General features: G+C 39.8%; 2 protein-coding genes across 4 annotated transcripts; one reads left to right on the top strand and one right to left on the bottom strand.

Annotated features, from left to right (window-relative positions):
• Window positions 1–1,890: 1,890 nt before the first annotated feature.
• Window positions 1,891–7,636, bottom strand: LOC143891580 (50S ribosomal protein L34). Of its 2 annotated transcripts, XM_077396075.1 has the most exons (4): window positions 7,078–7,477; window positions 6,898–6,974; window positions 3,341–3,452; window positions 1,891–2,169 (listed from the first exon to the last, which is right to left on the bottom strand). In XM_077396075.1, the coding sequence occupies exons 1-4, from the start codon at window positions 7,326–7,328 to the stop codon at window positions 2,040–2,042; spliced, it is 570 nt and encodes a 189-aa protein (XP_077252190.1). In that variant the 5' UTR covers window positions 7,329–7,477; the 3' UTR covers window positions 1,891–2,039. The 2 variants fall into 2 exon arrangements, with proteins under 2 accessions (XP_077252190.1, XP_077252191.1); XM_077396076.1 differs by lacking the exons at window positions 1,891–2,169; window positions 3,341–3,452 and adding an exon at window positions 4,736–5,606 and having other exon boundaries at window positions 7,078–7,636.
• Window positions 7,637–8,726: 1,090 nt separating this feature from the next.
• On the top strand, window positions 8,727–12,099 carry LOC143846360 (phospholipase A1-IIgamma-like). Of its 2 annotated transcripts, none has more exons than XM_077354791.1 (2): window positions 8,727–9,336; window positions 11,253–12,099. In XM_077354791.1, exons 1-2 carry the CDS (start codon window positions 8,755–8,757, stop codon window positions 11,859–11,861), a joined length of 1,191 nt encoding a protein of 396 aa, XP_077210906.1. In that variant the 5' UTR covers window positions 8,727–8,754; the 3' UTR covers window positions 11,862–12,099. The 2 variants fall into 2 exon arrangements, with proteins under 2 accessions (XP_077210906.1, XP_077210905.1); XM_077354790.1 differs by having other exon boundaries at window positions 8,727–9,354.

The raw sequence follows: 12,099 nt of genomic DNA, 5'->3' as shown, positions 1-12,099 counted from the left end.
GAGTTTTATCCAAATTAGGAATTAATTTTTGGGAGTCGTCTTATGCTAGTCTGTGATTTAATATGATTAGGAGTCTGAAATAGGGGTCGAAATAGGATTTAAATTAGTTCAATGGAATTGAAGTTGAGCATCTTCATTCACAAAGGTTGAAAGTAGAAGGAAGATGATGGAAAGGAGGAAGAGAGGAGGGTATTTGTGAGGGTTCTATTAACTTCAGCCCCACTAATTCAGTGTATTTATAACTTAGGAGCATTACAAGTATTCCATTAGCATGCTATTAGGGCCATCCAGAGATGGATCCAATCAAATAAGCATAAAAATAAACAATGCTAATGAACTAAGACCATATAATAAACATAGTGGACTCTTATCTCCCCTCAAATTGGGTCGTAGATGTCATCCATACCCAACTTGGAACAAATAATTCCAAATTGGTTAGGTCTGCTTGTAAATATGTATGACCTGCTATCATTGAGGCATCGACCACCCAAACCAGTCCCTAAACCAGAAATTTTCAGTCAACTATTTATTACAAATCCTTCTGTAATCCACTACCAAGAGTCCCTACAAGTGTGTTCCCTTGATCTGTAGTGACTACAACTTTTCCCTAATATCTTTTTTTTATCCTGAGGAAAGTAACAGAAATTTTATTAAATTGGCAAAGTATCTGAAATACAACTATGGGGGCCTATTTGCGTCAGTTAATAATTTATGATTATCATATCCCTATAAGTGGGTTCCCTTGATCTGTAGCAGCACCCTCTGAACTGCGCAATCTGAATTTTTTTATCTCAGCTGGTAACTTATGATTATCATTTCCTCCCTGTCCGGCCCATCTTTGGCTAACTTATTTGCGTCTTCATTTGCCGACCACTTCAAATGCTGAAATTTAGGCATGATTTGCTCTGCCAAATCTCTAATTTCATAAATGATGCTAGCGAGCACCCGTGGTCCAATTGCTTTGCCACTTGCCCATGTAATAACGTTGGACGAATCGCCTTCGATTATTAGTGGTCCCAAGCCGTTAGTTGCAAACCATCTCAGGTCCCACAACAAAGCTCTTCCGCCTCATTTGCATCACATACACCTGCTGTCCTTCCAAGTTTCGAAAAAGCCTCCCAATGCCCGCCCGGCCCAGGTTCTCTTTAGAGGTACCATCAAAGTTCAATTTGGAGCAACCTGGAGTGGAGGGAACCACTTTGGAGTCATTTTTATTTATCTATTTTTTTTTTTCCAGAAATTATCAATTTCCAGTTCTAAGAATCTCTCCAATACTATAGCTCGGTGCATCGTTAGACACGCTACTCCAATGAATAAGGTCAGTTTTGATTTTTTTCCTAATATTTGAAGCCCCATACTAGTCTTAAATCTACGATTTAACCCCTAACCAGTCCCAATAGCCCCTATAAACATTCTATTACTCATCCAATCTTTCCAAATTCGTTATTGAACTATGCCATATTCCTTTACCCTGAAAATCCATCCAATTAGACGAAACCCCTTCAGATCTGTCATAACAGTCTCCTACCCATCCTATTACTCCAATCTGTCCATAATCCCTTACTGAATTGCTCCCTTACCTTAAAACCCATCTAATTAGACAAAACCCTTCACATATTACCCTTGATTCCCTCACCTAGTTGGCTTATATAATCGTTCCTACATCACAAGGTCTCCCTTACAATGTGTAGAGATTATTCCCCCGTTGTACCAATGCAATTTCATAACGAGATTAGCACCCTTATAGTGGCAAACTGATAAGTTGAGTCAACTCATAGCTGTTCACTAAACTAGATTCAGATTATATTATATAACAATCCCTACAGATGATTACTAAATTGAAGATTACCTAACCAAAAAAACATGCTGAAAAGTAAAGAACATTAAATCTATGGTAAGCTGACCAATCACTTCAATTGACTACCGATCACAAAAATGTGATTTAATTGTGTAGTTAATTGTGTAGAGATATACAAAAAACTGACCTCCCAAAGAACTGAAGTTCAAGTCCCAAAACAAGAGATAGTGCAACAAAAGCATCAGTAACCAACGTACACTGCAGCATTGACTACATAGCAATCATCATTTTTATCTCCCATTGCTTCCAGGCAGACGCCACTTGAACATATCAATCCACCATCGACAACGTCAAAACTTATAATTTTACCACTGCATCCATAAAACACACTGACGTTAATTTCATTAATATTAAGAAAGAATCATTGCATTCAACACTGCTATAGAGAAATCCAGTATGAATTTGGTTCATGTATTTCCATCACAATCACATTTGCCAGAGAAGGAAATATCTCTCTCTCTCTCTCTCTCTCTCTCTCTCTCTCTCTCTCTCTCCCTGTGCGTGCATGTGGAGAGAGAGAGAGAGAGAGAGAGAGAGAGAGAGAGAGAGAGAGAGAGAGAGAGAGAGAGAGAGAGAGAGGGATGTCTCATTTTATGATTTGCAACACAAAGTTGGACATACTCAGTGAAATACTCTCTTGCCAAATAATTTATGCTGGGATTGACCTAACCAATGAATAAGCAAAGTGCACCATATTAAATAATTATACTTGGGAAAGAGTACAGGATATTCAGTAAAACTACGAACATTCAACAGAACGATGGTTAATAACTTAGATTAAGAATAAACATGCATGTATATGGTTCTGGCAGACTATATCCCTTTTAAATTCTTTCTACCTCAAGACCGCTGTAAAAAACATCACTCTAGTTTAATTACATCTGTGAATGAAATTCGAATAAGGCCTAAGGAACATTCTTATACGAACAATTTGAAAGTAACCTAGGAACCCAATTTAACTCGCATGAGAACCGATGTAAAAAACATCACTCTAGTTTAATTATATCTCTGAATGAAATTTGAATAATGCACTGCACCAATATCCCACTAAACAATTGATTAGTCTACTACTTTGTGATGTATAGTTCACAGTCACAGAGGAAACTAATATTTACACAGAGGACCCAATCAACACCCGGTATCGACCCTGTGGTGCTTTCCCAACTTTGATATTTACACTAGTTTACACAGAGGACCCAATCAACATTGATGCTTACTCAACTTTCCCAAGTGCCATGCAAAGTAGGAAACTGATATTTACACCCTCTTGTTTTGAAAGTGACACACAATTATATAAACTTCTCCAGTTGTCTGTTACAATCTGTCAGCCAGAGAAAGTTTTATGTTTAAATAAAGGCAAGGGTGAATCCATCAGAAGGAAAGTCAACATCAGCCTCCTTGTTTTAATATAGTTTATATTCACTTTCTCAGGAAAGGAAAACATTTAAGAAGAATAAATATGCTTATAGCTGCAATACTCACTAGGGAAAGACAGACTTCACCCTCTCAATATCCAGAAATGGCTGGGCAGATCGAGGAACTCCTAGCTTGATCTGAAGCTTCATCTGATCGGAATTCACACCCGGTATCGACCCTGTCAATATATTACAACGCTAAATCCTTAGACCAATTTCCATAGAAAAATGCAAGCAAAAACAACAGCAGGCCCAAATAAATAATCACATACATTGCCAGGTATCGGTATCTGTCTACTTCAAGATTCCGACGCACTAGTACAAATTTTCACCATCATAAAAGAGAAGCTCATTTCTAAACCAAAATACTGACACAACTCAAAGACTCAAAGGGGGGAATGATACTATGAGAACTTAAAAGAAGCTTCATATTGGCCCACCCACATAATGTGAGCATGATCAAGTCCTTCATCGGGTTGTCCCCAAATTTGATGTTGACATAACATGGAAATCACTCATTTGCATGGTTGTTGGTGGGGTTTTCATGGATTCCTTGAGTGACATATTGTTTGCCTTCTCCGGTCTGATTGGCATAGCAGATTCAACTGAAGCAGTGACTCGGGCTCTCCACCTGGGTTTGTGCAACTTTCGTGATCAAATAGCGGGAACTCTCGAGGTGGAAGGGGATTCCTCAAATGCCATTTCGTGGGCTAAGGGGATAAATGATGGTCCGCATAGACTAGCCAAATTCTTGGATGAGATAAGAGATGTGCAGAGAGGGAGAACCTTTTATTTTTCTCTTATCAATAGATGTACTAACGATTAGGCTGATCGGCTTGCCAAATCGGCTCTTTGAGGGATTCCTTGTATACTGGGAATTCACTGCCCAACGACGTGAATTTGCAATCTGTCATTGGATTAATATATGGTATCTTTCATGAAAAAAAAAATCACCCCTTTGAAAAATTCTAATGCTTGATCATAGAATTTAAATATGGACACTTGCTCATATTGTTCTTATACGTCCATTTTGCAAGCAATTGATCGGACAGTTGGGTCATGATGGATCCTGCCAATTGAATGGTCTGGAATTGTACTAATGCTGTAGATGGGACCAGATTAGGCTTCCCATGTGATTCATATTAAGGTTTGGCATAGTATCTTATCATAAAATGGAAATCTTCTATTAAACGTGCTTTCTTGGATGAATTCCAAGAGCCCTAATGTGTGTTCATATAAAACACTCAACGGGATAAATATAGAAAGATGCTATGATAAACATGGAAAGAGACAAGAATGCAATATTCTATTCTAACATAATTATTAATTTAATCTAGCTGCATAATCTAACTAAGTTACCTCATTTAACCCGCTTAATCTATCACCAACGTAATACAACGGTGAGATCTACACCTAATCCAATGGTTGGATCTCACATATTCTAGCATTGCCCATCAAACGTATATGAATTTTTTTGTTTTTGAAAATTAACAAAGATTTATTAATAAAGGGGTGGGACAAGAAGTCCGATACAAAAGCATAAAGCTTAATTACAAAGTGCTTACAGATAGCCCATTTGGTCGGTGCAAATTACATTTGTTTACATTAAAGCTACACCTTCTTTAGCCAGAATATCCACCGCAAAGTTAGCCGTTCTTCTCCGGTGTATGAGCTGAGGGTGAATTTTACGAATGAGGTCCCTGATCTCATCAATAATATGGTATAACCTCCAAGGTCCGCCACTTTTATTTCCCGCCCAAGAGATGACATTGGAGGAATCACCCTCGACAATCAATGGTACCAAATTATACAAAGCGTACCACCTGAGACCGAATAAAAGCCCCCTCGCCTCCGCCTCGTAGCGTCACAAGTACCGGCAGGGCCGGAATATGGTCTGCCCATTTGGTCTCGTATTAAGCCCCCAAAACCAGCCGGGCCCGGATTGCCAAGCGAGCTTCCATCAAAATTCAGCTTCAACCATCCCTCCCCAGGTGGTATCCATTGCAGAGTGATTACCTGCCGAGACCTTCTTTCCTGTATCACCGCCTTCCAATTTTTCAATGCAATTCCCATTTGATGTGGCATCAGTCCTCTCCCCTTTGACCATCAAATAATCGATAGCTTAATTTTCAGGATAACATGCCTCCAATGTTTCGACTTGTCAGAGAATACCCTGTTGTTCCGTTCTGTGTCAAATGATAGCGAATGGTAAGGATTTCCATAGAGATTCTCCCAGGCAATCGTGAAGGCACACTGCCAGTTTAGAATTACCTCTTTAATTTCCCCCTCCATTACCCATAGCAAATCGAAAGATCGAAGTAGTGCACTCCATTCTGTACGAATATGGACAGTGTAAGAATAGGTGATCTATCGTCTCCTCAGCTTCCTAGCATAAAACGCATCTGCTGACGAGGCTAAAACAACGTTTTTTCAAGCTATCGATAGTGTTCAAGCGACCTGCTTGTCAAACGTATATGAATTGAAAATCGAAATACGTTTGATTACAATAGATCCCCGCCCGCCCCCATCCCCCCACGGCCCACCCACAAAAAAAAAAAAAAATTCCTAATAAATTCACCAATTTGATGCACACTTATGAACCTCAACAAATGATTACCTAAATGGGTTGAGTAAAACTCAAGCCTTGATGGACGAGTCATCATGGACCAGTTTTGGAATAAAGATCCTTATAAGAGTGGGCCACTATGGACCAATGCCTCAGTGGGCAAAAGAAAGCCTCGACAGGCAAGACATCACGGGCTGATCGTCATGGGAGTAAGCATCAGAATTTGAAAGTACTCTACCATGCACACATTTCAAGGAATCGAGGTACATCAACAGAGTAGATGAATTATTTCAGGCATGCACCTTAAGAAAGGCACCTCAACTCAAATAGAAAACGAAGATTTGAAAAATAAGAATTTGGGAGAAAAGGAAACTGAGATGAGTGTCAATGAATGGCTTGCTACAATTACCAATGGCGGTACGACATCATAAGAATTTGGACAGTGCAATGATTTTTTTAAGGAGTGCTGATATCGTCATAGCCGTACGAATGATTTCCCAAATCCAAAAGTTCAAACCCTAAAACATAAAACAAGACAATTGCTAAACCAATTTCCAGCCCGAACATGGAAAAGCCAGGCAAACCCAATACCTAAATTCAACCACATTCGAAGACACTTGTTAAACCAATTTCCGGCCCTAATTTACAAAACCCAAAGCCAAATTCAGCGACCCAGAATCCTCTAATAACAAAGACAAATACTAAAGCCAGTTCCAGCCCTAATTCCAAATTCAAACAATTTCAAAGACACTTGTTAAACCAATTTCTGGCCCTAATTTGAAAAACCCAAAGCCAAATTCATCAAGAATCAAACCCATAAAACCCTAATTATAAAAAGGCAAATGATAAACCCAGTTCCAGCCCTAATTTGCAAAAGCCAACAAAATCAACTTCCCAAATTCAACTAAACCCAAGACCCAAAAATCCTCAAATACCCTTTGACAGTAAATCCAGCCAAAAACACAAACCCATTACAAACCCAACATATGCAACAAAACATTACCAAAAAAAAAAGGGGGGAAAATCCCAATCCCAGACACTAAATCCAAAAAGCATACCTCTCCGGAAAGCTGGAATTGAATTGGAAGAGATCGCATCCCTGCATGCCCGCATAGCCGCGGCCGTAATATCTTGCCTGAGAAAAAAGAAGAAGAAGAGGGGCTGGAAATTTCACTAGAGATTCTCCAAGAATTTCACAAGAAGAGGAAAGAGAAAAGCGAGGCGTGAATTCGAATTACCCGTGTTGATCGTAGCCAACACCCATCTCAACGAACAAGAGGTTCATTAGAGGATTTTCACAGCTGCCTCCTGCTTTTTCTTTTTGCTCGGCTTCCATTGAAAAAACTCTGGTGGCCAAAGGAAATCGAGAAGATTTGTGAGAAAATGGAATTCCAATTGAGAGGCTTCTGTAGACTACTGAGGAATGCTTCCTGATACAATCGGAGCAAGCAACAAGGGGAGATCGTATACCAAGGCACGCCATAATCATTAATTAGCCTCTAATTAGGAGCGTTAATACTACATGGGCTTTTCATTTCAGTGGTTCGCCTACACTCTTAGGAGGGGATATAGTGAATTTTGTTCTGATGGCTACAGTAAAGGTCAGACTTGGTCTTTAGGGTGGGTCAGATTAGATGGCGCCCTCCCCTTACGGGCTACTTTTTACGGGTGTTCTACGCAGGTCCCAACAAGAGAGATTGTTGGGGTTTCCACACAAAAGCAAATTAACCCACATCATGTGGATGGGCTTATAAGGGAATGGGCACCCTCCCCTTAACGGCTGGTATTTTAGAGTGATTTCTACCGGGGTCCCTACATAAGGGAAGGAATTTTAGGCTTACTAACTCCATTTGATTAGAGTGAGTGTGATCATGCTGTGGGGTGTTGCTGATGTTGTCATTAGAATAAGGATAATCGGTGCAACTTATCCTATTGAGGCATAGATGTTTACTGCAGCCCAAAGCTTAACTACATAAAAATTAGTAGTTAATTCAATTGTTAGAGTTGAGGCAGTAGAAGAATGCCCAAATCGTACACTAGTTTCCTGGATTTAGTTCCCTGATATTTAGCGCGACTTCACCCTCTTGGCCTCATCTCCACTTGGAGAAACCAATTTATAAAGAAAACAAATTCATGGTAGCCAAACGTGCCATAAAGCTAATCTTAGAGATTAAAAAATCATCCCGGTTGGACCCACATTCTCCCCATGTCTAACCTGTGGAAGCCACATCTCACTTACCCTGCCTTCTTCAATGTCATCTCCCAAAGCTAACAGTCTACTAAGCAAGAAAACAAATTCATGGTAGCCAAACGTGCTATAAAGCTAATCTTAGAGATTAAAAAATCATCCCAGTTGGACCCACATTCTCCCCCATGTCTAACCTGTTGAAGCCACATCTCACTTCCCCTGCCTTCTTCAATGTCATCTCCCAAAGCCAACAGTCTACTAAGCAAGAAAACAAATTCATGGTAGCCAAACGTGCCATAAAGCTAATCTTAGAGATTAAAAAATCATCCCGGTTGGACCCACATTCTCCCCCATGTCTAACCTGTTGAAGCCACATCTCACTTCCCCTGCCTTCTTCAATGTCATCTCCCAAAGCTAACAGTCTACTAAGCTTGCAAGCAACTTCCATCTATCTCTCTCCCCTGTTGTTTGGTCAAGCCTTAGAAGAAAGACATGCCTCCTTTCATGTTGTTGTGTCCATAAGCATTGCCTTTAGAAAACTTCAAAGGATGAATTAAATCTCATTGACGGTGCTACCTAACAAATTTTAATGCTACATTCCGATGTAAGAAATGAGGGCTCCAATGTTCTACCAAGGTTAATATAATAACTTGTCCATGTATAAATAGATATGGGTGTAACAAGAACCTAAGGCAAAACAAAACATTTCTGGCCTTGGGTAGCCGAAATGTCAAGAAACATTGCAAATAGATGGTGGGAGATCAACGGCAGGGATAACTGGAAAGATCTGATTGATCCACTCGACATCGATCTACGGTACAATATCCTTCACTATGGCGATATGGCTCAGGCAACCTATGATGCCTTCAACACTGAGAAGGCATCAAAGTTCGCCGGTAGTAGCCGGTATGCGAGGGGAGATTTCTTCAAAAAGGTAGGCCTTGTGAATGGCAATCCATTCAAATACAAAGTGACTAAATTCTTGTACGCTACATCTGGGATCGAAGTCCCTAATGCATTCATAATAAAGTCCTTGTCTGGGGAAGCTTGGAGTGAGGATTCAAACTGGATTGGATATGTAGCTGTGGCTACTGATGAAGGGATGAAGGCTTTAGGGAGGAGAGATATTGTGATTGCATGGAGGGGGACCCAGCAAGCATTGGAATGGGTTAATGATTTAGATTTTGCCTTGATTCCGGCTTCTAAAGTATTGGGTACTGACTCTTTTGGGGCTAGAAATGTTCCCAAGGTGCATCAGGGTTGGCTCTCCATATATACTACCAAGGATCCACGGTCGCCATTCAATAAGGTGAGTGCCAGAGATCAGGTTAATTCAAATCATATATCTTAATATTTCAAGCAATACCATAGTTGCCGGAAACTTTCTAGTTGGATGGGAAGCTCGCTTCCACGGAAATTCGCTTCAGAAGCTAAGTTCTTCTCGCTTCAGAAAATTTAAGGCAAGCGTGCTTCCCATACGCTTCTTACGCTTTTCTTCTTAATTAAGAGCAATGCTTCCTATTTAGACGATCATTTCTTCATAAAAGAATATTTTCTCCTTTTTACAATGTTGAAGGAGCATATTTAAAAAAAGAATGCATTTAAAACTTGAAAACCCGTCTTAAGTTTCAAATGGAAATTATGTGTATCTTTTTCCGAAAACATAATATTAAACATACATGAATAAATCATATGAAATTGTAAATTCATATGATTTATTAACATTTCCTTGTAATCCCTACCTATATTAACATTTCCTTCCTAACCTAATACAATCCTACTATTTCTATGTATTTCTTGTTTGCTTCCCAGACATTTTCTCTCTACTTTCTTTAGAGCTTTTCGCTTCCAACATTTTCTCTTTTCTAAACCTCCACTTCTGACTTCCGATTCCTTTATCGCTTCTCGCACTTGCTTTCTACTCAGACAACTACGGGCGAAACCTTATTTTCTTTTGCTAAATGTGCAAATTTGACAATTTCAAATATTGTTAAATCGGATTTGCTAGTGACTTACGCATAAAGGCCCTCCGCTGCTTGCTGTTGCATGTGAGAGTAGCCACCTCAGATGAATTAAATGAATAAGACAAAATCTGCTGAAAAGTTAGCATGTGTGGCAGCGGCTCTCTCATGCAACAACTAGCCGCGAAACGCCTTTCTGCGAAAATTGCTAGCAATAACTATCATGACCCGAGATTGATACAAATCATGCTTAAAAATTTCCAAACAATTGCCTTGACTCAATAGTGGGTAGAGCCAAGTCAACTCGAATGTGTCATTTCTAACTTGGTAAGAAATCGAGCACAATTATTTTTACATGTTTTAGTGCTATTACGAATGAACTTTGATTAGGTGGATCCAATGGGGGCGCCGCTGATTTTTGCAAATACTCTTCAGTTTAGCATTCCTCATATTTATACCTGTATTCCTTACGTTTTTGTGGTGGCTTTGGTCTTTCAAAACCAAATCCGAGTTTGTGGGTTTTTAAAACTTATAGCGGGCTTATCCCTTTCCAAGCTGGTGAGTCAACTCACTTTATTAACTACTTTAATCAACTCGTCAAAGCTTTGCGTTGACTCAACAAGCTAGCACTACAAAAGCTTAAGCTGTTGATTCATTTATACTTCAACACTGCCCTCACATATGGCCCCTTTTTTTTTTGGGTTGGCCGCATATGTGACACATGTGGCCCCTCTTTTAGCATTGGCCATACATGTGGATTTTTAATACCAAGGTCCAAGGAGTAGTTGGGCTTTAAAAACAGGACCTGCCGTGAGGCAATAGCTCTAATACCATGTGAAACAACCAATTACTCCAAAAGCTTAAGCAGTTAGAGTTGGTGTTATTTAATCATTTATACTTAAGAGCTACTTTAATCAACTCGTCAAAGCTTTGCGTTGACTCAACAAGCTAGCACTACAAAAGCTTAAGCTGTTGATTCATTTATACTTCAACACTGCCCTCACATATGGCCCCTTTTTTTTTTGGGTTGGCCGCATATGTGACACATGTGGCCCCTCTTTTAGCATTGGCCATACATGTGGATTTTTAATACCAAGGTCCAAGGAGTAGTTGGGCTTTAAAAACAGGACCTGCCGTGAGGCAATAGCTCTAATACCATGTGAAACAACCAATTACTCCAAAAGCTTAAGCAGTTAGAGTTGGTGTTATTTAATCATTTATACTTAAGAGCAATGTGAGTAACCATAGAGTTGAAAATTTGCAGGTTTTAAGCGAAGTAAGGAGACTAGTGGAAGAATTTAGTGATGAGGAAATTAGCATAACCATAACCGGACACAGCTTGGGAGCCGCCCTAGGCACATTAAATGCGGTGGACATTGTCTCCAACGAGATGAACAAGCCCAAAGATCGCCCTGACAAGGCATTCCCAGTCACCGCCATTGTCTTTGCCAGTCCTCGCGTAGGAGATGATAATTTCAAGCAGCTCTTCTCTGAATTGGAATACCTACGATTGTTGCGTGTTCGAAACGCCATGGACATTGTTCCAAGTTATCTACCATTAGGTTTTCAAGATGTTGGTGTGGAACTAATGATCGATACTCGGAAATCTAATTACTTAAAGAACCCTGGGAATGTGATAAGCTGCCATCACTTGGAGGGTTATTTGCATGGAGTTGCAGGAACCAAAGGGAGCAAAGAAGGGTTTCAGCTAGAAATTAAGCGTGATGTAGCTCTTGTGAATAAATACACGGATGCTTTGAAGGATGAATATCTTGTGCCTATTTCTTGGTGGGTTGAGAAGAACAAGGGAATGGTGCAAGGGGCTAATGGTTCTTGGCATTTGTTGGACCACGAGGAAGATGTTACATTTTGATATTTGAGTTCTATTGCTAAACAAATCAAAGAAGGTAGGAATTAAGGTTATCTTATTTATTTCTTTTTTGACCTTTGGTAACCATTCTATAGAGCGATTTTCTGATTCTGCCCCCCATAGAACGGGAATGGCATTTTGAAGAAGGAATGCGGACAGAATTTCGTGGCAAAAGCTTAAGCAGTTAGATACGGTGTTATTTAATTATTTATACTTCAACACTCCCCCTTCCCCTCACCCT

Source organism: Tasmannia lanceolata, unplaced genomic scaffold (genome assembly GCF_043159265.1).
Source record: "Tasmannia lanceolata isolate RefF3 unplaced genomic scaffold, GAP_Taslan_0.1 ptg000015l, whole genome shotgun sequence".
NCBI classification, from domain to species: Eukaryota; Viridiplantae; Streptophyta; class Magnoliopsida; order Canellales; family Winteraceae; genus Tasmannia; species Tasmannia lanceolata.
The sequence above is the reverse complement of the archived record's forward strand: the minus strand, read 5'-3'. Positions and strand labels throughout refer to the sequence as shown.

Excerpts from the sequence above, each read along its gene's own strand:
- LOC143891580 (XM_077396075.1), bottom strand. The coding sequence starts at position 7,328 with ATGATTATGGCGTGCCTTGGTATACGATCTCCCCTTGTTGCTTGCTCC. Across the intron at positions 6,975-7,077 it reads GTTGGCTACGATCAACACGG|GCAAGATATTACGGCCGCGG; the intron begins GTAATTCGAATT and ends CTTTTTTCTCAG. Across the intron at positions 3,453-6,897 it reads AATTCCAGCTTTCCGGAGAG|GGTCGATACCGGGTGTGAAT; the intron begins GTATGCTTTTTG and ends ATATATTGACAG.
- LOC143846360 (XM_077354790.1), top strand. The coding sequence starts at position 8,755 with ATGTCAAGAAACATTGCAAATAGATGGTGGGAGATCAACGGCAGGGAT. Across the intron at positions 9,355-11,252 it reads AGGTGAGTGCCAGAGATCAG|GTTTTAAGCGAAGTAAGGAG; the intron begins GTTAATTCAAAT and ends GAAAATTTGCAG.